Source organism: Pongo abelii, chromosome 19, assembly GCF_028885655.2.
Source record: "Pongo abelii isolate AG06213 chromosome 19, NHGRI_mPonAbe1-v2.0_pri, whole genome shotgun sequence".
Lineage (NCBI taxonomy): Eukaryota > Metazoa > Chordata > Mammalia > Primates > Hominidae > Pongo > Pongo abelii.
This window is the reverse complement of record NC_072004.2, coordinates 83,629,392-83,654,593: the sequence shown is the minus strand read 5'-3', so window position 1 is coordinate 83,654,593 and position 25,202 is coordinate 83,629,392. Positions and strand designations below refer to the sequence as shown.

The following is a 25,202-nucleotide window of genomic DNA, read 5'->3' as shown; positions in this document are numbered from 1 at the left end:
GGGGCGGGGGGAGGGTGTGGCTCGGGTGCCCGAGTCGCGGGAGTGGGTGGAGGGCCCGGGCGCTCCGGCCTCACCAGCCCGAGCCAACTTGCGCTAGAGTCGGGCCCGCCCCCTAAGGGGTTAATCCTTTTCTCATGTTACCGAGCGGCTTATAAGGAGGGGGAGGCCAAGCCTCCGCCTTATTGGGAGCCTTTTGGGGTTTATTCTCTTCCCTTCTAACTTGGTGAGTTGGTTTATTATTTTACATGTTTAAAAGTTTGATTGTGGGGTATGGGTTGTTTTTTAAAAAATGTGTTGGGGCCTTTTTTTGGGATGGGAGGCGGAGGAGACCACTGAACATCTTCACATTTTGGAGAGGTTATTCCCAAAAATATTCGCTCTGACAGTTAGGAATGCCCAGGGCCACCGGGATGACGCGCTCGCGCCGGTGTGGGTAGCTGAGAGTTGAAATGTCCGTGACCCTGGTACAGTTGGGTCCCGGAAGATACCTAAAGGCACGCCTGGCCTTTGAGTGCCCCCTGCCCCGGGTTGGGGGCTCCGGGACGTCGGAAGGGTCGGGGGCTCCAGGCTCAGCCCCTCCGCGGATTTTCCGCATGAAGTTGCCTGCGCGTTGCAGGAGCGAAATGTCAGAGGTACCTTCCTTCCCCAGGCTGGCGCGCGCACGCAGGGCGGCCACTGAGGCAGCGCGAGGGAAAGTGGGGCTCCCTGCCTCCCCCGACCCCCAAACACAGCACTCCCTGGGGCGGCCACCGTTTGTCCCCTGCGGGAAGGCGGGGATTTCCCGGCAGAGTGCGGGTCCTCCACCTGGACGGTCAGAACTGTCAGCGGCTGACGGCCGGTCCCGCGCAACTTCAAGGTTCCCGGGCTGCCAACCGCAGGAAAGCGCTGGTGTCGCCGAGCAGTTCCGTAGCAAGGGAAGATGGTTTTGCAGGGGAAACGGGTTATTTCCTTCTAGGTTGTTGTCGTCTTTTCTTTTTATTCCCCCCACCCTAGCAAGACAGGTCATAGAAGTTTGTTAGGTGGCGTATATAAAATGTCACCAAACACGGGGGGCGTCAGTCTTAGAAAAAGCTCCCCGGAGCCAACTGGGGAAGAGCAATTACAACTTGTCAACCTGGAAGCCGGTTTTGTTTGCACGGTTAGACACTCCGTGCCAGCTCCTTCTCGCAGGAGATGGTTTCTACCCCGGGAATGAGATTTCTCAGTGATCTGATTGTTTTTGCAAATCATGGTAAGATAGGTGTCTTGTTTGTAAAAAAGATGCCAAGTGCTTATGCTGAAATCTCTAAACCATGCATCTCCCCATGTCCCAAGCACCGTTATGTGGCATTTTTGGGGTCAACAATACATCCGGCCAGATGATATAATAGAAACCCCTCTTCTCATAATTAAGGGACGGGTGTCCAAAATAGGAACTTACAGTATGTAAATAAACAATGCAGCCAAGTGGAAAAGCTCCTTCCAGTGTAATGAGTACCACTAACCCTGAGTTTTCCTTCTGTGGTTTCCGAAAAAGGACTTTCCTCAGTGGAACTCCTGAGGAGGACACTTAAATTAGGGGCTCAGGTTTCAACACCATAGTCTTGTAAAATGGTGACTCGGTTGTAGCCAGTGATTCAACATCGTGAGGCAGCTATCCAGGTTAGGTCTGGAAATTTTTTTAAAATAGAGAATGCAGATGAACTTTAGCCAAATATAGACTGGTTTTGACAACCTGGGCCAGAAACAACTTGTCAAAGCTGTTCTCCGGGCTACGCCTTTAAGAAGAAGAGAAATCCGCAGTGCTATTGCTCGGGGTCTGCCTACAACAGTAGCCACCCCATTTCCATCCAGAGCCTGCGTTTTGAACCTTGCTCTTAGCTGACCCTAGAATAACACTCTGATGGTCTACAATCATCCAATTTTTTTCATGCCCTCGGGCCAAATCTTCTCTCAACAAATTAAATCATCGTGAAATTCCCAAGGATAGCGATTTCCAAGCCTTTGGAAAGATACCTACTTATTTATTTGTTTAGAGGCAGGGTCTCACTCCCATCACAGGAGTGCAGTAGCATGATCTCTGCTCATTGCAGCCTCGACCTCCCAGGCTCAAGCGATCCTCCCACCTCATTTTTAAATTTTTTTGTAGAGACACAGTCTCACTATGTTGCCCGGGTTGGTCTCAAACTCCTGGGCTCAAGCAATCTGCCTGCTTCGGCCTCCCGAATTGCTGGGATTATAGGCATGAGCTACCGCACCCAGCCAATATTCATTTATTTAAGGGGACACTTAACCACATGCTACTAGGAAATCCTCCAAACTGCCCGTGGATTGTGTCATTGTACTTCCTCCAGAAGAACACTAGGGTAAAGGGAAGATGGCTGCCGGGAACCCCCATTCAGAATTGTCGAGTTTTGTAAGTTGGAAAAGGCTTGAGAGACTCCCCTGACAACCCATGCTTTACAGATGATAGAAGTTCTAGAAGTTCAGGATTCAGTGGTTTCCATAACTGTGCAGCCAGTTAATGGTACACAGAAATTAACAAATATGGCCTAAGAGCTTTAAGAAGACCAACTCTTCGGCCTTGCCTTCAAAGGGCTTAGAAGGATTAAAGCAAGTAACGGTCAAAGGCTGTCATAGAAGTATAGACTATTAGGGCAGGAAGAGATCTAAGCTCATCAGAGTCTAGTTCAACTCCCTTTTTTACATTTACCTTGATTTTACATTGACATTGAAAATGGGGAAGTGAAGTGATTTGCCTAAATTCCATCATCTGTAAAGCAGGGGTTGATGGGCGGGATGACTCAGCTTGCCTCACCAGTTAGATCCCTACACAGCTGAAAAATATCTCTACCCATCGGATAAATTCACATGGCCACAGACCAAAGTGGACAGATAAACTTTTATATTCTGGAACTTACAGAGGCTTCTGCATAAATGAGTTCAAAATTCAGGCCTCAGTTGCTTTGTTTGCAGAGACAGAAGGTTTGGCCTTCTGCTGAAGGAATGGAAAAAAAGAAAAGGAGAAGGCCGGGCACAGTGGCTCACACCTGTAATCCCAGCACTTTGGGAGGCTGAGGCGGGCAGATCACGAGGTCAGGAGTTTGAGACCAGTCTGACCGGCATGGTGAAATCCTGTCTCTACTAAAAATACAAAAAAAAATTAGCCGGGCGTGGTGGCACACACCTTTAATCCCAGCTACTCAGGAGGCTGAGGCAGGAGAGTCGCTTGAACCCGGGAGGCAGAGCTTACAGTGGGCTGAGATCGCACCACTGTGCTCCAGCCTGGGAGACAGACTGAGACTCCATCCCCTCACCCCAAAAAAAAAAGAAAGAAAGAAAGGAGGGAGGGAGGGGGAGAGAGACAGAGAGAGAGAGAGAGAGAGAGAGAGAGGAAGAGAGAGAGAGAGAGAGAGAGGAAGAGAGAGAGAGAGAGAGAGAAAAGAAAAGAAAAAAAGGAGAAGAGTCCGGGAAGGGTTTTATTCTGCAACCAAGCACTTTCTCCCCTTATGACTCGGTTTTTTAAGGAAAGACCTGTGCATGACTTCACTTAAATACAGACATTATCACCCAGGAAGGTTTAGAAACCAGGTTATCCTGTTATTACTTTATATTGTGGTCTTATCTTCAAAGCTAAATATAATAGGACATAGGATGCTTTAGGATGATAAAGGCATAAACCTTGGGGGTAGGACAGGGTTCAGGGTGTCATCTTTCCTTGATGGAGATCTCAGTTATAAAAAGAAAAGAAAGCTTCTGTCCAAAAACCCAAGAATGCCCGTGAAAGTTATACGTGGCTCTAGCTAGAGTAGAATAGCTCAGACATAGAGCAGAGTTTTTAAAAAAAAAACTAAGGAATTAGCTTCCCAGCAGGGGCTCAGAAAGGAAATAGAATAGTCCACCATCTGGCCAGGCGAGGTGGCTCACACGTTTAATACTATCACTTTGGGAGGCTGAGGTGGGAGGATCGCTTGAGTCCGGGAGTTCCAGACCAGCCTAGGCAACATAGGGAGGCCCTGTCTCTATTAAAAAAAAGAAGAAGAAGAAGAAGGCTGGGCATGGTGCCTCACGCCTGTAATCCCAGCACTATTGTTTAGATACTGTCTAACGTTTAATACTATCACTTTGGGAGGCCAAAGCAGGCAGATCACCTGAGGTTAGGAGTTCAAGACCAGCCTGACCAACATGGTGAAACTCCATCTCTACTAAAACAAAATTAGCCGGGCATGGTGGCACACGCCTATAATCCCAGCTTCTTGGGAGGCTAAGGCAGGAGAATCACTTGAACCCGGGAGGTGGCGGTTGCAGTGAGCTGAGATCGTGCCATGGCACTCCAGCCTGGGCAACAAGAGCGAAACTCCATCTCCAAAAACAAAAACAAAAAGTCCACCATCTTCTAAACAGCTGTCATAGAACAGATCTAAGCAATGACCAGCTCGCTACTTTACACCCATGTTTGCAAGAACCATCTAGCATTTACACTTTCTCCGAGCTCAGTTTCCTTGGGCCACCAGGCTTGGCTTGAACCATCAGTTGTTTAATAGAATTCAGTACTAAATTCGAAAGTATCAGCTGTTTCTCACACCTGTAATCCCACACTTTGGGAGGCCAAGGCAGGCAGATCACTTGAGGTCAGGAGTTCGAGACCAGCCTAGCCAACATAATGAAACCTCATCTCTACTAAAAATAACAAAAATTAGCTGGGCATGGTGGTGGGCGCCTGTAATCCCAGCTACTCGGGAGGCTGAGGCAGAAGAATCGCTTGAACCCGGGAGGCTAAGGTTGCAGTGAGCCAAGATCGTGCCACTGCACTTCAGCCTAGGTGACATAGCAAGACTCTGTCTCAAAAAAATTAAATACAATAAAATGCTCTCCTGTAGGCTTTTACAGCAGGAGCCCTGGAAAGCAGGAGATTCAGTACTGGGCTATTTCAGTCAAGTTCCTTCAAATCTTGGGGATCAGTTTCCCGATTTTACAAAATGAGTAAGATTTTACAAAAAGGAATTGAAAAAGATGACCTCAATTTTCTCCTTCAGCTTTAACATTCAATAATTCTTACTCTGTTCAGGGGTTACAGATTCATCCTAACCCCATCCGTTTTGCAAGTGTAAACATCTGATGATACAGGCAAGGGAAGAGAGGAAAGGGGCAGCTGGCACCAGAACTTCAGTGCTGGCCAGACAGAGCCTTCTCATGATGGCAGGTAATCTCAGCTCATACAAAAACTGCAATCTGGTCCCACTCATCTAAATGCAATCCACAGCCTGGTCCACATGGTGAGACCCTGTCTCTACAAAAAATAAAAATTATGCCAGGTGCAGTGGCTCACACCTGTAATCCCAGCACTTTGGGAGGCCGAGGGGGGTGGATCACGAGGTCAGGAGTTCCAGACCGGCCTGGCCAACATGATGAAACCCTGTCTCTACTAAAAATACAAAAAATTAGCTGGGTATGGTGGCGGGCGTCTGTAATCCCAGCTACTTGGGAGGCTGAGGCAAAGAATTGCTTGAACCCGGGGGGTGGAGGTGGCAGTGAGCTGAAATCATGCCACTGCACTCCAGCCTAGACTCCATCTCAAAACATAAATAAAAATAAAAATAAATAAAAAATAAAAAAATTGGCTGGGCACGGTGGCACATACCTATAGTCCTAGCCACTTGAGAGGCTGAGGAGGGTCACTTGAGCCCAGCAGTTTTTTTGTTTTTGTTTTTTGAGACGGAGTCTCGTTCTTGTCACCCAGGCTGGAGCACAGCGGCACAATCTCAGCTCACTGCAACCTCTGCCTCCTGGGTTCAAGCAGTTCTCCCACCGTGGCCTCCCGAGTAGCTGGGAGTACAGGCGCGCACCACCACGCCAGGCTAATTTTTGTAATTTTAGTAGAGACGGGGTTTCACCATGTTGGCCAGGCTGATCTCGAAACCTGACCTAAGGCAATCCACCCGCCTCGGACTCCCAAAGCGCTGGGATTACAGGTGTGAGCCACCGCGCCCAGCACGAGCCCAGGAGTTTTGAGGCTGCAGATGATCGTGCCACTGCACTCCACGTCTCTCTAGGGTCTTTATCAAATTTTATCACTATATGTTTTGTCTCAAGGTGGTCCTGAGCCCTCCATTAATACTCTTAAGACCTTCTGGGCACATTTCTGGGTTAGAACAACTGTGCCAATTTGACCTTGAACTTAGTAGCTACTGAGTCCTGACTGCTTGTCAGAAATGTTCTGTACTCTGGCAAGATGTGGTTGAATCATTTACATAGGATGCATTTCAGATGCATTCATTTTCCTTAGCGTCATCATCAGCAAATATTTTAGTCCATGGAAGCAGAGACCATCTCTTGGTCTTTTCACTGTAGTGCCCCCATAGTGAAAGCGAGGACCTGGCACCTGATAGGTATTTTATTGCAAAAATAAATACAAGCTGTGTACAAGGTTCAGGTGGGGTCCAGGGACATGGGGTTGTACAAAGAGAAATAGACCTCAGATTTTGTGAGCATATAATTTATGACATATCAACACACATCAAAATGCAAAGGCCTTTGCTGCAAAGAGCATACTCATCTTACAGCATCTTATGCCTTATTTTAATCAACCAAATATTTAGCCGTAATAGAGTATAAAGTGAATATATGGTCCTTCCCAAGTACTAGGCTACAGTGGGAATGGCGCTCTCAATAGGATGAATGATATTAAGTTAGATCAGATTTGCTGCTTTTTAAGATTTGTAGAGTAAATTCAGAACATTAGATTTTAAAAATAGAAAACCAGCAAGTCTGTTGGATAGATGAGGTTGTATTGTGTTATTTTTCAGTTGCCTTCTATTTTCAATAAAACCTTTGCCTTAGTAACTTTGACCCAACAACTTATGGCTAGGAAAAGGATATAAAGGACATAATGCACCCTGACCCTGAAAATTCACCTGTATACAATTGTATAATTGTAAAGAATTTTCTTTTTACATTTTATTTATTATTTTATTTATTTATTTATTTATTTATTTTAGACAGAGTCTTGCTCTGTCACCCAGACTGGAGTGCAGTGGCACGATCTTGGCTCATTGCAACCTCTGCCTCCCGGGTGCAAGTGATCCTCCTCCCTCAGCCTCCTGAGCAGCTGGGACTACAGGCATGTGCCACCACACCTGGCTAGTTTTTGCATTTTTAGTAGATACCGGATTTCACCATGTTGGCTAGGCTGGTCTCAAACTCCTGACCTCAAGTGATCCATCTGCCTCAGCCTCCCAAAGGATTACAGACATGAGCCACTGCGCCCAGCTTTTGTTTTGTTTTGTTTTTTGAGACAGAGTCTCACTCTATTGCCCAAGCTGGAGTGCAGTGGTGTGACCTCAGCTCACTGCAACCTCCGCCTCCTAGGTTCAAGTGATTCTCGTGCCTCAGCCTCCTGGGTAGCTGGGATAACAGGCTCGCGCTACTACTAATTTTTGTATTTTTAGTAGAGGCACTGTTTTGCTATGTTGGCCAGGCTGGTCTTTTTTTTTTGAGACGGAGTTTTGCTCTTGTTGCCCAGGCTGGAGTGCAATGGCACGATCTCGGCTCACCGCAACCTCTGCCTTCTGGGTTCAAGTGATTCTCCTGCCTCAGCCTCCCATGTAGCTGGGATTACAGGCATGCGCCACCACACCCGACTAATTTTGTATTTTTTTTTAGTAGAGATGGGGTTTCTCCATGTTGGTCAGGCTGGTTTCAAACTCCCAACCTCAGGTGATCCGCCCACCTCGGCCTCCCAAAGTGTGCTAGGATTACAGGCGTGAGCCACCATGTCCGGCCTTTTTTCTTTTTTTTTTTTTTGATACGAAGTCTCGCTCTGTCGCCCAGGCTGGAGTGCAGTGGTGCAGTCTCGGCTCAATGCAAGCTCCGCCTCCTGGGTTCACGCCATTCTCCTGCCTCAGCCTCCGGAGTAGCTGGGACTACAGGCACCCGCCACCACGCCTGGGCTAATTTTTTTGTATTTTTAGTAGAGACAGGGTTTCACCATGTTTGCCAGGATGGTCTCGATCTCCTGACCTCGTGATTCGCCTGCCTCGGCCTCCCAAAGTGTTAGGATTACAGGCGTGAGCCACTGCGCCCGGCCCAGGCTGGTCTTGAACTCCTGACCTCAAGTGACCCATCCACCTCGACTTCCTAAAGTGATAGGATTATGGGTGTGAGCCACCACGCCAGCCAACTTAAAAAAAAAAATTTTTAGACAGGGTCTTGCTCTGTCATCCAGGCAAGAGTGCAGTAGTGTGATCACTTCTTACCGCAGCCTCAAGCTTCCAGCCTCAACTCAAGCAATCCTCTCACCTCAGCCACCCAAGTGGCTGGGACTACAGGTATGTGTCACCACACCCCGCTAATTTTTTTTTTTTTTTTTTTTTTTGAGACAGAGTCTCGCACTGTCACCCGGGCTGGAGTGCAGTGGCACAATCTCAGCTCACTGCAACCTCCATCTCCAGGGTTCAAGCAATTCTCCTGCCTCAGCCTCCCAAGTAGCTGGGATTACAAGCGCCCACCACCACACCCAGCCTTTTTTTTTTTTGTATTTTTAGTAGAGATGGGGTTTCACTATGTTGGCCAGACTGGTCTTGAACTCCTGACCTCATGATCCACCCATCTCGGCCTCCCAAAGTTCTGGGATTATAGGCATGAGCCACCATGCCCAGCCCTGCTAATTTTTTTTTTATACTTTTTTGTAGAGACAGCGTCTCCCTATATTACCCAGGCTGTTCTCAAACTGCAGGGCTCAAGCAATCCTCCCGCCTCAGTTTCCCAAAGTGCTGGGATTACAGGCGTGAGCCACTGCGCCTGGTCCTATTTGTAGTTTTTTTTTTTTTTTTTTTTTAAGTTCTAGGGTACATGTGCACAACATGCAGATTTGTTACATATGTATAGATGTGCCACGTTGGTATGCTGCACCCACTAACTCGTCATTTACATTAGGTATATCTCCTAATGCTATCCCTCCCCCTTCCCCCCACCCCATGACAGGCCCCGGTGTGTGATGTTCCCCTTCCTGTGTCCAAGTGTTATTGTTCAATTCCCACCTATGAGTGAGAACATGTGGTGTTTGTTTTTTTGTCCTTGCGATAGTTTGCTGAGAATGATGGTTTCCAGCTTCATCCATGTCCCTACAAAGGACATGAACTCATCCTTTTTTATGGCTGCATAGTATTCCATGGTGTATATGTGCCACATTTTCTTAATCCAGTCTATCATTGATGGACATTTGGGTTGGGTCCAAGTCTTTGCTATTGTGAATAGTGCCGCAATAAACATACGTGTGCATGTGTCTGTATAGCAGCATGATTTATAGTCCTTTGGGTATATACCCAGTAATGGGATGGCTGGGTCAAATGGTATTTCTAGTTCTAGATCCTTGAGGAATTGCCACACTGTCTTCCACAATGGTTGAACTAGTTTACAGTCCCACCAACAGTGTAAAAGTGTTCCTATATTTGTAGTTTTTTGAGGAAGCTCCATACTGTTCTCCTTATTGGCTGTACTAGTTTACATTCCCACCAACAGTGTATAAGAGTTCTTTTCTCCGCATCCTTGCCAGCATTTGTTATTTTTTGTCTTCTGATCATAGCCATCCCAAATGAGGTAAGATGATACCTCACTGTGCTTTTGATTTGCATTTCAAATTTGCTTTTGATTTGCTTAATGATTTGTGATGTTGAGCATTTTTTCATATATTTGTTGGCCATATGTATGTCTTTTGAGAAATGTCTGCTAAGATTATTCACCCATTTTATTTATTTACTTATTTTTTTGAGACAGAGTCTTGCTGTGTCACCAGGCTGGAGTACAGTGGCACGATCTCGGCTCACTGCAACCTCCACCTCCCGGGTTCAAGTGAGTCTCCTGCCTCAGCCTCGCGAGTAGCTGGGACTACAGGTTTAGAGGCGCATGCCACCACGCCCAGCTAATTTTTGTATTTTTAGTAGAGACGGGATTTCACCATGTTGGCCAGGATGGTCTCGATCTCTTGACCTCATGATCCACCCGCCTCAGCCTCCCAATGTGCTGGGATTACAGGCGTGAGCCACTGCCACCAGCCTGTTCACCCATTTTAAGTCAGATTGCTGTTAAGATGTTTGAGTTCCTTGTATATTCTGGCTATTAATCCCCTGTCAGATGAATAGTTTGCAAATATTTTCTACCCTTCTGTGGGTTTTCTTTTCATTCTTTTTTTTTTTTTTGGAGGCGGAGTCTCCTTCTGTCACCCAGGCTAGAGTGAAGTGGCATGATCTCAGCTCACTGCAACCTCCACCTCCTGGGTTCAAGCAATCCTCGTCCCTCAGCCTCCCAAGTAGCTGGGACTACAGGTGTGTGCCACCAGGCCCAGCTAATTTTTTGTATTTTCAGTAAGGATGGCGTCTCACCATGTTGCCCAGGTTGGTCTCAAACTCCTTAGCTCAGGCAATCCACCCTCCTTGGCATCCCGAAGTGCTGGGATTATAGGCGTGAGTGACTATACCTGGCCTCACTCTGTTGGTATGTTTCCTTTGCTGCACAGAATCTGTTTAGCTTAATATAATCCCATGTTTAATTCTGCTTTTGTTGTGTGTGCTCTTCCAGTCTTATTCATAAAAATCTTTCCTCAGACAAATGTCCTAAAGTGTTTCCCCTATGTTTTCTTCCAGTAGTTTTATAGTTTTAGGTCTTACATTTAAGTCTTTGATCCATTTTGAGTTGATTGTTGTATAGGGTGAAAGGTGGGGATTTAGTTTCATTCTTTGTATCGATATCCAGTTTTCAAAGTGCCATTTATTGAAGAGACTGAACTTTCTCCAATGAATGTCTTTGGCACCTTTGCCAAAAATCAGTTGGGTGTAGACATGTGGATTAATTTCAGGGTTCTCTCTTCTGTTCCATTGGTCAGTGTGTCTGTTTTTATGCCGGTACCATGCTGTTTCGATTACTGTAGTGTCATATATTTTGAGGTCTGTTAGTGCGATGCCTCCAGCTTTGTTCTTTTTTCAGGATGGCTTTGGCTATTCATGATCTTTTGTGGTTCCATACAAATTTTAGGATTTTTTTCTTCTATTTCTGTGAAGAATGTCATTGGTATTTTGATAGGAATCCACTCTGTAGATTGCTTTGGGTCATATGTAAATAATTTTTTTTTTTTTTTTTTTTTGAGACAGAGTGTTGCTCTGTTGCCCAGGCTGGAGTGCAGTGGCATGATCTCAGCTCACTGCAACCTCCTCCTCCCAGGTTCAAGCAATTCTCCTGCCTCAGCCTCCTGAGTAGCTGGGATTACAGGTGCCTGCCACCATGCCCAGCTAATTTTTGTAGTTTTAGTGGAGACGGAGTTTTGCCATGTTGGCCAGACTGGTCTTGAACTCCTGACCTCAGGAGATCCACCCGCCTTGGCCTCCCAAAGTGCTGGGATTACAGTGTCAGCCACCACGCCCAGCCGTAAAGAATTCTTAAACTTGAGGTTGGTTGCCATTAAGAGCTCTAAGACCATGGACTCATTGATTATTATAGATATCATTAATTTTTAGTTAGGCTAAAAATACACATGACTGTTTCAAAGTATATGTAATTACAGAGGCTTTGAAAAAGACAGTATTCATGTGCTAGAGCCCAATCCAGAAGACTTCAGTTAAACCAATGTCAATGTCAATGTCAGTGTCTCCTTAGTGGTGTTAAGACAGGCCAGCTTGTTCTGATGTTTGTTGCAGTTTGAATGGAGAGGCACAGTGAGGTTAGGGGTAACTCAGTTAACTGGTGTCCAGATGGGGCCCTACAGGCTTGTATAATAGTACCTTATTCAGACACCATATTCTAGAGTATCATCATGTACTTGGAAATTCAATTGCTAATATACTAAGTGGTGGTCAACTTTGAGGAAATTACTCCTGCTTAACAAACTCCCAGAAGACAGAATGCCCTCATTTTGATTTATAGTGACATTGTGTCTGTGTAGGTACATCCACATGGAACACCAAATCATAATCAGAATATTGCTTACTGAGTAGAAAATGGCAGGGAAGAAGAGTTGGCTGGGTGATCGCGGTGGCCAGGGACATCAAGCAGAGACGCTTATGGTATCTCAAACACTTACTCAGTGGAAGGTGCTGGATGCACGGCCAATGTTTGCTTTTCAGCCTCCATTTTCTAGCCTTCATTTCTGATCAACATTCTTTATGGTCAATTCAGTCTTTTTTTTCCTAAGTTGAGTCCTTCAAGGTCAGCATTAATACTTGGTCTGGTGGCCATTTGGTGTCCTTTAATATGCTTCTAAATATTCTGCTCTGGTTCTTCATGTCTGTTTGTTTTTCCCATTTAACTTTCTTTTTGGGAGGCCCCATGTACAATACCAAGATTTGTATATACATATATATGCATAAAATTATCCAAATACTTTATACTACTTGTACATGATTGAAATATTCAACAATCAGCCGGGTGTGGTGGCTCATGCCTATAATCCCAGCATTTTGGGAGGCCAAGACGGGTGGATCCCTTGAGGTCAGGAGTTCGAGACCAGTCTGGCCAACATGGCAAAACCCCATCTCTACTAAAAATACAAAAATTAGCCGGATGTGATGGTGAGCGTCTGTAATCCCAGCTACTCGGGAGGCTGAGGCAGGAGAATCGCTTGAACCCGGGAGGCAGAGATTTCAGTGAGCCAAAATCATACCACTACACTGCAGCCTAGGCAACAGAGTGAGACTCTGTCTCAAAAAAAAAAAAAAAAAAAAAAAGGAAAAAGAAAAAAAATTAGCTGGGTGTGGTGGCACATGCCTGTAGTCCCAGCTACTTGGGAGGCTGAGGCAGGAGAATTGCAGAGGTTGCAGTGAGCTGAGATCATACCACTGCACTCTAGCCTGGATGACAGAGCAAGACTCCATCTCAGTAAATAAATAAATAAGTAAATAAATATTCTACAACTTAAGAAATGGGGTAAGTAGTTCTTATCTGTTATGTTTGCTTTAGAGTATGAGAATCATCAATCCTCATGCTATTGCTGATCTGAATTGTTTTTAACTTTTTCTTTCAGATTAAGAATGACCCAAAATAAATTAAAGCTTTGTTCCAAAGCCAACGTGTATACTGAAGTGCCTGATGGAGGATGGGGCTGGGCGGTAGCTGTTTCATTTTTCTTCGTTGAAGTCTTCACCTACGGCATCATCAAGACATTTGGTGTCTTCTTTAATGACTTAATGGACAGTTTTAATGAATCCAATAGCAGGATCTCATGGATAATCTCAATCTGTGTGTTTGTCTTAACATTTTCAGGTTAGTACATCTTTCGGCCTAACCATGACGTAAGTGTAGGTCCCTTTTAATTTGGCTACCTTGGTAATGTTAGTTGGTGTGTTTGTGATGCTTTCATTCCCTTATACACTTGTTGGTCCTTCCTAGCCCCGACTAACAGGGTTTTCAGAGCATTGAGGATTGGCAAGAAACAAAAGGCACTGAAGAAAAAAGCCTTATTTGCCAGCCATGACAGCCTTCAATTTAACACACATGTATTAAACATCTGCTGTCTGCACACTCTTAGGATTCTGTAGATTCCCTTGAGGAGTGCAGTCAACCTCCTTTTGTGAGGATGTGAGGATATAGTCACTGTCTAAGAAGCAACATCAAAAAGTTGCCGATGGCCGGGCACAGTGGCTCACGCCTGTAAGCACTGTGGGAGGTCAAGGTGGGTGGATCACTTGAGGTCAGGAGTTCAAGACCAGGCTGGCCAACATGGCGAAACCCCATGAAACCATCTCTACTGAAAATAGAAAAATTAGCCAGGCACGGTGGTTTGCACTTGTAATCCTAGCTACTTGGGAGGCTGAGGCACAAGAATTGCTTGAACCCGGGAGGTGGAGGTTGCAGTGAGCTGAGATCACACCACTGCACTCCAGCCTGGACAACAGAGCGAGACACTGTCTCAAAAAAGAAAAAAGTTGCGGCCGGGCGCGGTGGCTCATGCCTGTAATCCCAGCACTTTGGAAAGCCGAGGCAGGTGGATCACGAGGTCAGGAGTTTGAGACCAGCCTGACCAACATAGTGAAACCCCCTCTCTACTAAAAATACAAAAATTAACTGGGCATGGTGGTATGTGCCTGTAATCCCAGCACTCAGGAGGCTGAGGTAGGAGAATCGTGTGAACCCAGGAGGTGGAGGCTGCAGTAAGCCCAGATCGTGCCATTGCACTCCAGCCTGGGCGACAGTGTGAGACTCCATCTCAAAAATAATAATAATAATAATAATTGCTGACATCCCAGGCCCCAATCTCATAATTCCAAGTGGAAACATGTAAATGTGGAGGCATGAAGCAAAATGAGATGTGTACAAGGAGATAAGGTGAAATTACAAATATTGTTCTGAGGAGACCTTCTGAATTCCAAGCACCTGTTTCCCTAAAGGACTTCACTGATTCGTCATTACATAATATACTCCCAGACACAATCGCATAAAATAAAATGGGGCTTCAGTATCATTTTTAACATACTAATCTTCACTTGGTCCCATAAAGGGCTATTGGATATACATGCCAGGTCTCATGAGTTCATTGGTCTGTCAGAAATAATTGCCAAGGGTTTTCCAAGAGAAAAGGGCTGTTGAACTCACCGCAGAAAGTTAACCAAGCTGGGCATGGTGGCTCATGCCTGTAATCCCAGAACTCTGGAAGGCCAAGATGAAAGGATCACTTGAGCCCCAGAGTTTGAGACTAGCCTGGGCAACATAGCAAGACTCCATCTCTACAAAAAATTAAAATAAAAAATTGGCCAGGCATGGTGGTACACACTTGTGATCCCAGCTACTCAAGAGGCTGCAGAGCGAGGATCACTTGAGCCTGGAAGGGCAAGGCTGCAGTGAGCCATGATCATGCCATTGCATTCCAGCCTGGGCAACAGAGCAAGACCCCATCTCAAAAAATAAAAAAAATAAAGAAAGTTAACGAGGCTGACCTTAAACTTCCCGAAGTTTACCCTTACACCCTGTCATGGAACTGTTATCTCTGAAGTTATTGCTGAAATTAAAGCCCTTCTTTAAACGTAGTCCATTTTTAGCCATAGACTGTCTTTACAAGGCAGTTCTACATGTTTTTACCCTTTGGGTAAGGTAGAAATTTCTCTTGTTAGTCGGATGTGGTGGTGGGCACCTGTAATCCCAGCTACTCAGAAGGCTGAGGCAGGAGAATCACTTGATCCTGGGAGGCAGAGGTTGCAGTGAGCTGAGATTGTGCCACTGCACTCCAGCCTGGGAGACAGAGCAAGACTCTGTCTCAAAAAAAAAAAGAGAGAGAAATTTATCTTGTTAGTTCTCACACTATCCCTTACAAATTTCATGAAGTAGTTCTTGGTTCTATTTTAAGTGAGTATCAAGATAACTTAATTTTTTTTTTTTTTTTTTGAGACGGAGTCTCGTTTTGTTGCCCAGGCTGGAGTGCAGTGGTGCAGTCTCAGCTCACTGCAACCTCCGCCTCCCAGGTTCAAGTGATTCTCCTGCCTCAGCCTCCCGAGTAGCTGGGATTACAGGCACCTGCCACCAGGCCTGGCTAATTTTTTGTATTTTTATAGTAGAGGCGGAGTTTTGCTACGTAGGCCAGGCTAGTCTCTAACTCCTGAACTCGTGATCCGCCTGCCTCGGCCTCCCAAAGTGCTGGATTTACAGGTGTGAGCCACGGCACCCGGCCAAGATAACTTAATTTTTAAATTGTGGAATGCTTAATTACCTTCTTAGAAAGATAACAAATGAATTAGGACTAAAATGTTACGTTTGGTCATCTAAATAAAAAGAAAATCCCAAAGCTTAAGTTTTAGGTCTTTTATAACTAAAAATAAAAATGTAGTCAACAAGAAATTTCCACTTAATACTATTATACTAGAAGATAATTCTTCCAGATGCTATTATTCTAGTTGTTAATGCTTTGAGCCCACATACTGGCTCAAAATGATGAGAGTGGTTTTATTATGAGCTACATCCAAGATTACTCTGTATTCTAATATTTAACATAGTAGATACATATAGACTAACCCAAAAAAAATGGAATCCTTTTTTTCCCACTTCCTTTTCTAGCATGTTGTTGTTCCTTGACCCAACTCTCAATGGCTCACTTATGTCACTGTTGTCAAGTTAATATTAAGTAACCTATAACTAGGAAACTAATTTGCCAGATTTAAATGTCCTAGGGGATACAGCTTATAGAAGCTAAGCAAATGATGATTCACTTTCAATTATCTATCCCATAGCAACTCTCCTTCAGGAGTACATAACTTAGAATTCACGTTCTTTCATCCTGTAAAGAAACTAACTAGGCCGGGTGCAGTGGCTCACGCCTGTAATCCCAACACTTTGGGAGGCCGAGGTGGGCGGATCACCTGAGGTCAGTAGTTTGAGACCAGCCTGACCAACATGGAGAAACCTCATCTCTACTAAAAATACACAATCAGCTGGGCATGGTGGCACACGCCTGTAATCCCAGCTACTTGGGAGGCTGAGGCAGGAGAATCAGTTGAACCCAGGAGGTGGAGGTTGCAGTGAGCTGAGATCACACCATTGCACTCCAGCCTAGACAACAAGAGCAAAACTCCATCTCAAAAAAAAAAAAAAAAAAGAAACGAACTAGAACCTGACCCCAAATGGAGCTTTTTAAAAAGAATCCAAAGTAGTGAGTAGAGAAAAAATAATTCAAGCAATCATAGGAAAACAAATTTTTATTATAGAATAACATAAATTAAATACATATCTAATTTTATAGATGCTCATGGTGAGTCAGAGTCATCTAAAAATATAGATAAAAGTTTTATACTGTTATTCTGGCTTTCTCTTTCAGGAGTCTGACAAATCGTGTTGAATTTGAACAAATAGTAAAATAATTCCTGCACTGACTTTGCATGAAATGTATTATGGTTTGGTTTGGTTTTTTCTTGAGACAGGGTCTCACTCTGTCACTCAGTATGGAGAGCAGTGGTGCAATCTTGGCTTACTGCATTGCAGTGGTGCAATCTTGGCTTACTGCATCGTCTGCCTCCCAGGCTCAAACAATCCTCCCATTTCTGCCTCCCAAGTAGCTGGGACTACAGGTGCACACCACCATGCCTGGCTAATTTTTGTATTTTTTGTAGAGACGGGGTTTCACTATGTTGCCCAGGCTGGTCTTGAACTCCTGGGCTCAAGTGATCCTCCCTCCTCAGCCTCCCAAAGTGCTGGGATTACAGGCATGAGCCACTGCGCCCGGCCGTATTTATATTTGACATCATCTCTCCATGTGCAAGATGTGGAGGAAGGAGTCTTATGGCAGCTAACCCTGAAGCCTCTGTGAGTTAAAATATCGTTTTGTTCTTTCCCGGCAGCTCCCCTCGCCACAGTCCTGAGCAATCGTTTCGGACACCGTCTGGTGGTGATATTGGGGGGGCTACTTGTCAGCACCGGGATGGTGGCCGCCTCCTTCTCACAAGAGGTTTCTCATATGTACGTCACCATCGGCATCATCTCTGGTAAGTGTTCCTCTTTGGCTCAGAAGTTGTCTAGACACTTAGTTTGAAGAACAAGGAAGGGGAAGGAGGAAATTAAAGCCAAACTATATTTCTTTCTCTTTGTTTTTTTTTCTTTAACATTAACAGTGTCTCAGATCAGTAGTTTTGAACTGAGCTATATGGACTTCAGGGGACCTGGGAACTTGTTCTCAAGTGCCCAAGAGTTTTTGTTTGATCTTCACCAAAGATGATAATAACTTCTCTTTTGTTATATTTACAGCCAAAAGATAGCATTTTTACAAAGTAAGATGAATTTCTGTAGCCAGTATTTCTCAAATCAGTGTCTGAGGATCCAGGGCTGTAGGGGAAGTGCAACATGCCAGACTTATTCTTGGGGGCCTAAGAAAACCTTTTGCCATTTAAAAGGAGTAGGCAGCATGGTGGCTCCTGCCTGTAATCCCAGCGCTTCGGGAGGCTGAGGCAGGAGGATCGCTTGAGCCCAGCAGTTTGAGACCAACTGGGGCAACATAGGGAGACCCCATCTCTACAAAAAATAAAAGCTAGCCAAGCATAGTGGTGCATGCCTGTGGTCCCAGCTGTAACCATCCTATCACTTTGGAGGCTGAGGTGGGAGGATCACTTAAGCCTGGGAGGTCAAGGCTCCAGTGAGCTGTGATCACACCACTGCACTCCAGCCTGGGCAACAGAGCAAGACCCTGTCTGTTTTAAAAAAAAAAAATGAAATGAACAATAAAAGGAGGCCATATATTCCTCATAGATGATAGATACACACACACACACACAGTTATTAAGATTTGCAGACTTTAAATTTTTCCTGTATTTCTGCACATATGAAATGACTTATTTCTTTCTAGATACAAATCTTATATAAAATTTCATGCAATAATAGTTTCATCCATTGTGAATTATATAAATTTGAAAAAAAGCGTTGCAAAGTAAAAAAAAAAAAAAAAGGTTATACTTTTAGTATCCCAAACAACCACTGAAGTTTATCCAGACCTTTAATGAAACCCATTTTTCTTTGCAACATCACCTTTGTCCAGAATGAATTACTTGGCTCTTAGAAATTAAGATTCAAAAAGCAAAACTAAAAATCCCAGATCTTTGAATGCATTCTTCCAGTCTCAAGCAGTATGTGGATCTCATTGGCTTTTTTGACTTCTCTTTCACAGGTCTGGGATACTGCTTTAGTTTTCTCCCAACTGTAACCATCCTATCACAATATTTTGGCAAAAGACGTTCCATAGTCACTGCAGTTGCTTCCACAGGAGAATGTTTCGCTGTGTTTGCTTTCGCACCAGGTAGGTGGACTACAACAGTCTATGAATGTGGATGAGGGACGCCACTCAGGTATTCTTGCTACGCTAACTTTTGCCAACAGTATGGATGACTTTAAGTGTATGTGTAATGAGAGGTTATTTACGTCTCTTCTCCAGCTCATTTTTAGAATCTGTCCTCCTAAACCCCCACTTTAGGTATTCAGACCACCTTAATAATAGGTTTCAGTTCCTAACTGGGCACATATGCAGTGGTAGGGCTTTCTTGATACATGCATTCCAGAATAATCTAGTAATTTGCAATTGTTCACCTGTTATGTCCTCTCGTTTTTCAAAAAAGCTACATTCAATGTGGATTTAGATTATGCTAATAAAGACAGCATTCTTATCTGTGTGTAGATCATCTCAAAACAAAATCTTTAACTGAGTGCAGTGGCTCACACCTGTAATCCCAGCACTTTGGGAGGCTGAGGTGGGCAGATCACCTGAGGTCAGGAGTTCGAGACCAGCCTGGCCAACATGGCGAAAGCCTGTCTTTACTTAAAACACACCAAAAAAGGCCAGGTGCAGTGGCTCATGCCTGTAATCCGAGCACTTTGGGAGGCCGAGGCAGGCAGATCACGAGATCAAGAGATGGAGATCCATCCTGGCCAACATGGTGAAACCCTGTCTCTACTAAAAATACAAAAATTGGCTGGGTGTGGTGGTGCACGCCTATAGTCCCAGCTACTCGGGAGGCTGAGGCAGGAGAATCGCTTGAACCCGGGACGTGGAGGTTGCAGTGAGCTGAGATCGGGCCACTGCACTCTAGCCTGGTGACAGAGTGAGACTCCGTCTCAAAAAATAAATAAATAAATAAAGATTGAGTACATTCATACTGCTGAGTATAATAAATTTCCATAGAACTTATAACAAAATCTGGATCCATATTTCTTCTTGATGGCTTCTCCCGGGTCTTGAGTCCATTATTGACCTTATATTATTTCTTCTGCACTCCTGCCTATTCAAGCAATCATGGCTCTGAAGGAGCGCATTGGCTGGAGATACAGCCTCCTCTTCGTGGGCCTACTACAGTTAAACATTGTCATCTTCGGAGCACTGCTCAGACCCATCATCATCAGAGGAGCAGGGTCACCGAAAATAGTCATCCAGGAAAATCGGAAAGAAGCGCAGTATATGCTTGAAAATGAGAAAACACGAACCTCAATAGACTCCATTGACTCAGGAGTAGAACTAACTACCTCACCTAAAAATGTGCCTACTCACACTAACCCGGAACTGGAGCCGAAGGCCGACATGCAGCAGGTTCTGGTGAAGACCAGCCCCAGGCCAAGCGAAAAGAAAGCCCCACTATTAGACTTCTCCATTTTGAAAGAGAAAAGTTTTATTTGTTATGCATTATTTGGTCTCTTTGCAACACTGGGATTCTTTGCACCTTCCTTGTACATCATTCCTCTGGGCATTAGTCTGGGCATTGACCAGGACCGTGCTGCTTTTTTATTATCTACGATGGCCATTGCAGAAGTTTTCGGGAGGATCGGAGCTGGTTTTGTCCTCAACAGAGAGCCCATTCGTAAGATTTACATTGAGCTCATCTGCGTCATCTTATTGACTGTGTCTCTGTTTGCCTTTACTTTTGCTACTGAATTCTGGGGTCTAATGTCATGTAGCATATTTTTTGGGTTTATGGTTGGAACAATAGCAGGGACCCACATTCCACTGCTTGCTGAGGATGATGTAGTGGGCATTGAGAAGATGTCTTCTGCAGCTGGGGTCTACGTCTTCATTCAGAGCATAGCAGGACTGGCTGGACCGCCCCTTGCAGGTAATTTAAATACACAAAATACAAACGCTTGTCTACTTTCCCGTATGAATTGTGCTAGCTTCCTGTTCAAGCCATAAGAAAATTTACTGCCGTTTTATATTTCCATTGAATTTTAGAGCTGCTAGGGATTAGAGATTACCTGATCCAGCCCTCTTGATTTAAATATGAGGCAACTGAAGGCCAAAGAATTGAAACCAAAGGTCAGATGGTAAATTAGTGGTTGAATCAGGACTGGAAGCTGTGTCTGTAGTCCAGACTGACCCAGGCTTTTTTTTTTTTTTTTTTTTGAGGTGGAGTCTCGATCTATCGCCCAGGCTGGAGTGCAGTGGTGCAATCTCGGCTCACTGCAACCTCCACCTCCCAGATTCAAGTGATTCTCCTGGCTCAGCCTCCTGAGTAGCTAGGACCACAGGCACCCACCACCACGGCTGGCTAATTTTTGTATTTTTAGTAGAGACGGGGTTTCACCATGTTGGCCAGGATGGTCTCAATCTCCTGACCTCGTGATCCGCCTGCTTTGGCCTCCCAAAGTACTAGGATTACAGGTGTGAGCCACCGCACCCACCAACCCAGGCTTTTTCTGTCACCTTGCCTTCTGTCATGCTAGACAAGAACTCATGGATTTATCACCTTCAGAGCCCACCTGACTTTTGGAATGATAGAACTAACGGACTTCTGTAAGTCATCTTCCTTTCTTAGGAAAGGTATTTGGGAATGGATAGCAGCACTCTGTAAATACCTAATTGATTTGTACAGAATATTTCCTTGTAGGAGGGACATAGGTATGTTTCATAACTTAGATCCCAAATGGGTCTTTAAAGTGTTTGGGATTAGAATTGTACCCCCTGTCAAAAGATACCTAAAGTGGGCTGGGCGCAGTGGCTCATGCCTCTAATCTCAACACTTTGGGAGGATGAGGCGGGCAGATCATTTGAGGTCAGGAGTTCCAGATCAGCCTGGCCAAAATGGCAAAACCCCGTCCCTACTAAAAATACAAAAGTAGCTGGGCATGGTGGCAGACGCCTCTAATCCCAGCTATTCGGGAGGCTGAGGCGGGAGAATCGCTTGAACCTGGGAGGCAGAGGGTGCAGTGACCTGAGATTGCACCGTCGCACTCCACCTGGGGCAACAAGAATAAAACTCTGTCTGAAAAAAAAAAATACCTAAAGTGAACTCAAGTGAAAATAATATAATTCCTTCCTACCTAAGAATATTACCTTTTCAAAGAAGTATGCATCTAAATGTCCCAGGTTTTAGGTCCTCTGCTAGGACAGACTTAGCCCAAGAAGAACAAGTATACTGTGTGTTTGTCTCTTTCTCCTCTCCAGTCTAGTAAAGATTTCTGCCTTTAACACCCATTTTTCTTTAGAAACACAAAAGAAAACAAGGAAGGCAATGAAACTGAGAGGCTTCTGAATGGGATGGTCGCCTGGGTGAGAGGCTTATATCTAGGAAGTATGCTGTTAACGGACGCCATGCTCTCTTCCAGGTTTGTTGGTGGACCAAAGTAAGATCTACAGCAGGGCCTTCTACTCCTGCGCAGCTGGCATGGCCCTGGCTGCTGTGTGCCTCGCCCTGGTGAGACCGTGTAAGATGGGACTGTGCCAGCGTCATCATTCAGGTGAAACAAAGGTAGTGAGCCATCGTGGGAAGACTTTACAGGACATACCTGAAGACTTTCTGGAAATGGATCTTGCAAAAAATGAGCACAGAGTTCACGTGCAAATGGAGCCAGTATGACACACTTTCTTACAACAACAGCCACTGTGTTGGCTGGAGAGGGATGGGGTGGGCCCAACGGGGACACAAGGAGGTAGAGGAGCTAACTCCTCTACTCCACTTTCAAAACTACATTTTAAAGGGAATGTGTATGTGAAGAGCACTACCAACATCGTTTTTGTTTTGTTTTGTTTTAAGCTTTTTTTTTTTTTGCTTGTTTTTAAAGCCAAAACAAAAAACAACCAAGCACTCTTCCATATATAAATCTGGCTGTATTCAGTAGCAATACAAAAGATATGTAGAAAGACTCTTTGGTTCACATTCCAATATTAAAATAGTGACATGAACTGGCAAAGTGGTTTTAAAAGCTTTCACGTGGGATAAATGATTTTCTTTTTTTCTTTTCTTTCTTCCTATGGTCTTGTCAGAATAAACTACTATCTTGAATAAAACAACATCCAACCCAGGTCATTGAAATGAAATTGGCCAGTCAAAAAAAAAAAAGACTTCAATCATTTTAAAAATTCCTAATTTTCAGAACTATGAATAAATAGTTTTTGTTAAACCCTTTGTAAAATACCAAGGTTCCCATTAACAAATTACGGCCTCTGCTTGCTGGAAATGAAATATAGTTTAAGACCAAACATTTTACTAATAAACAAATTTTAAGTATATATATATATAACTTGAACTTCATAAATGTGAAGATTACCACTTCTTTTTATGGCCAGTCCTTACCAGAAGTGTTTCAGTACAGAATATACAAAATGGCATTTAAAAATGTGTTTCCTGTTGCTTTTAGTTACACAGAAATATATGACTGTAGTGTCTTTAATTTAAACCACTATTTATTATTAAGTTATTCTAGGATGATTAAAGTAATCAAAAGAAATAAAATCTGAGACATAAGCAGCATTTTTACCTCCTTTCTGCAATCCTTTAAATGCCTCACAGAATACGTCTTATCTTGTAAAAATACTTTCATAAAAGGCCAAGTTGTCATGATTCTTCCATTTGATTAGGGGCAACGTGTGCTATTAAAGGGGAAAAAATAATGGATAGCAAATCGCCTTAGCTTTCAAAAATAATTTGTTTTATCATCTAAGACTACTTGAGGAACTTCTTTGATCAGAATTATATTTCAGTGAACTGTTAAAGCATTTCTGATTTAAAGAAAAAACCATCTAATTATTGAAGCATTTCTGTATTTCACATGGGGATAACAGAGACAATTATGTTATAGTGAGTTACAAGTTGCAATTTACATCTTCTATAACTCATGACTTGATTGCTCTAAGTTGCCAGAGGTATTGGGTAACTGGTCATTGTTTTGTTTTGTTTGTTTTATTCTTCCTTTTTTTTTTGGAGTTACACTACATGTATAGTATTGCTCACGTTAGCAGTTTTCTGTAAGGAGGGCAACTGTCAGGATAATAGGTGGACTTTTTACTCACCTATTTTACCACAATCTCACCCTGCAGGTGATGGTCAGTGCTTGCTGCTCCATCTTTACTCATCGTTAATGTTAATTTATGACAACTCAGGGGGAAAAACATAACAAGCCTAGTTTGGTTACAGGTACACACAAGCTTGAATACTTCTCTGCACTGAAATGAAAGTGGCATAGTTCATCACCACCTGCTACATTTTGTAGAGCATCTTATCAGCCATAGAAATAGGACAATCTATAAAACTCTGGGGAGGGTGGGGGAGGAAATGACAAAGTGTCTGTCAAAAACAGGCATAATCTAAAACAAGGTGGATGTAGCAAATCTCTGTCACTGCTTGAGAAGAACTTTGAGCTTGTGGCAGTTTTGCAGACTTACATGACTTCAGCACTTTACGACATATTTTTTACTATGAATGTTCAATACAATTTAATATTTATAACTGATTTCTGAGGGATCTGCTCCATGTCTATTCTGTTATCTGCATGAAAACAAAATGTATGCCAATTTCAGTATGTCAATAATCAAGGTTTTAAATGTTTGGAAGAAAATACAAACAAGATTGCTGATCTGTTCTGTATTAGTGACATTCTGGTACTTCTAGATTTGCAATAAATTTATGGATTTTTTATTTAAAGAGACTGATTTTCTTCTAAGATTTTTTTATTGACTCTCAAAGCATTCGGTGTTTGAGGCAATTAAAGTTATAAAAACTCACCAAAGATTCACTCCAAATAAATAATTTTTTAACATTTATCTTCTGCAAAACCTTTTAACTCTACTAGAGACACATAAAGTTTCCCAAGAAGTTTCTACTGAACTTTTTATTTACTTATATTTATTATTATTTTTTTTTTGAGATGGAGTTTCGCTCTTGTTGCCCAGGCTGGGGTGCAATGGCACAATCTCAGCTCACTGCAACCTCCGCCTCCCAGGTTCAAGTGATTCTCCTGTCTCACCCTCCCGAGTAGCTAGGATTACAGGTGCCCGCCACCATGCCTGGCTAATTTTGTGTATTTTTACTAGAGATGGGGTTTCACCATGTTGGCCAGGCTGGCTTCAAACTCCTGACCTCAGGTGATCCACCTGCCTCGGCCTCTCAAAGTGCTCGGATTACAGGTGTGAGCCATCGTGTGTGGCCTGAACTTTTTCATGTCTTTTTTTTTGATCATTGAAAGCAGGACAATTTTATTTTATGTTGAGTTTCATACAAACTATTTTAAAGCACCTTAGAAAAAGACTAAATAATTCAAGGGAAGTATTAAGTAATGAATAACAGGAGAGGGAAATAAAAATTAAATAATATAATCAAATGAAGAAGCATATTTTCATCTAAGAATTGAAATAAGAATGAAAGCATCGATGGAATTTAATTATTAATCAAAAACACATGAATGAAATGATATCATGGTAGCCAGAGTAAGCCTATCAAAAGTCATAAAGGCAAATAGTTAAAGACTGCACCCAGTTACAGAATCGTTCCAAGAACTATTGTAACCTGTAA

At 43.7% G+C, this 25,202-nt stretch overlaps 2 protein-coding genes across 3 annotated transcripts in view; one reads left to right on the top strand and one right to left on the bottom strand.

The window, feature by feature from the left end:
• Nucleotides 1-25,202, bottom strand: part of ARSG (arylsulfatase G) — a 151,002-nt gene that overhangs the window by 119,072 nt on the left and 6,728 nt on the right. The gene's annotated exons all lie outside the window — the stretch shown is intronic.
• SLC16A6 (solute carrier family 16 member 6) lies at nt 13-24,335 on the top strand. 2 transcript variants are annotated; one of them, XM_063718917.1, is made up of 7 exons: nt 13-223; nt 5,048-5,182; nt 12,989-13,227; nt 17,286-17,429; nt 18,602-18,730; nt 19,716-20,531; nt 22,021-24,335. In XM_063718917.1, the coding sequence occupies exons 3-7, from the start codon at nt 12,996-12,998 to the stop codon at nt 22,269-22,271; spliced, it is 1,572 nt and encodes a 523-aa protein (XP_063574987.1). In that variant the 5' UTR covers nt 13-223; nt 5,048-5,182; nt 12,989-12,995; the 3' UTR covers nt 22,272-24,335. The 2 variants fall into 2 exon arrangements, with proteins under 2 accessions (XP_063574987.1, XP_002827801.3); XM_002827755.5 differs by lacking the exon at nt 5,048-5,182.

What these genes read in the sequence shown, in the direction of transcription:
- SLC16A6 (XM_002827755.5), top strand. Translation starts at nt 12,996, where the DNA reads ATGACCCAAAATAAATTAAAGCTTTGTTCCAAAGCCAACGTGTATACT. An exon ending in GTTTGTCTTAACATTTTCAG is followed by an intron (nt 13,228 to 17,285) that starts GTTAGTACATCT and finishes CTTTCCCGGCAG; the next exon opens with CTCCCCTCGCCACAGTCCTG. An exon ending in TGTGTTTGCTTTCGCACCAG is followed by an intron (nt 18,731 to 19,715) that starts GTAGGTGGACTA and finishes TGCCTATTCAAG; the next exon opens with CAATCATGGCTCTGAAGGAG.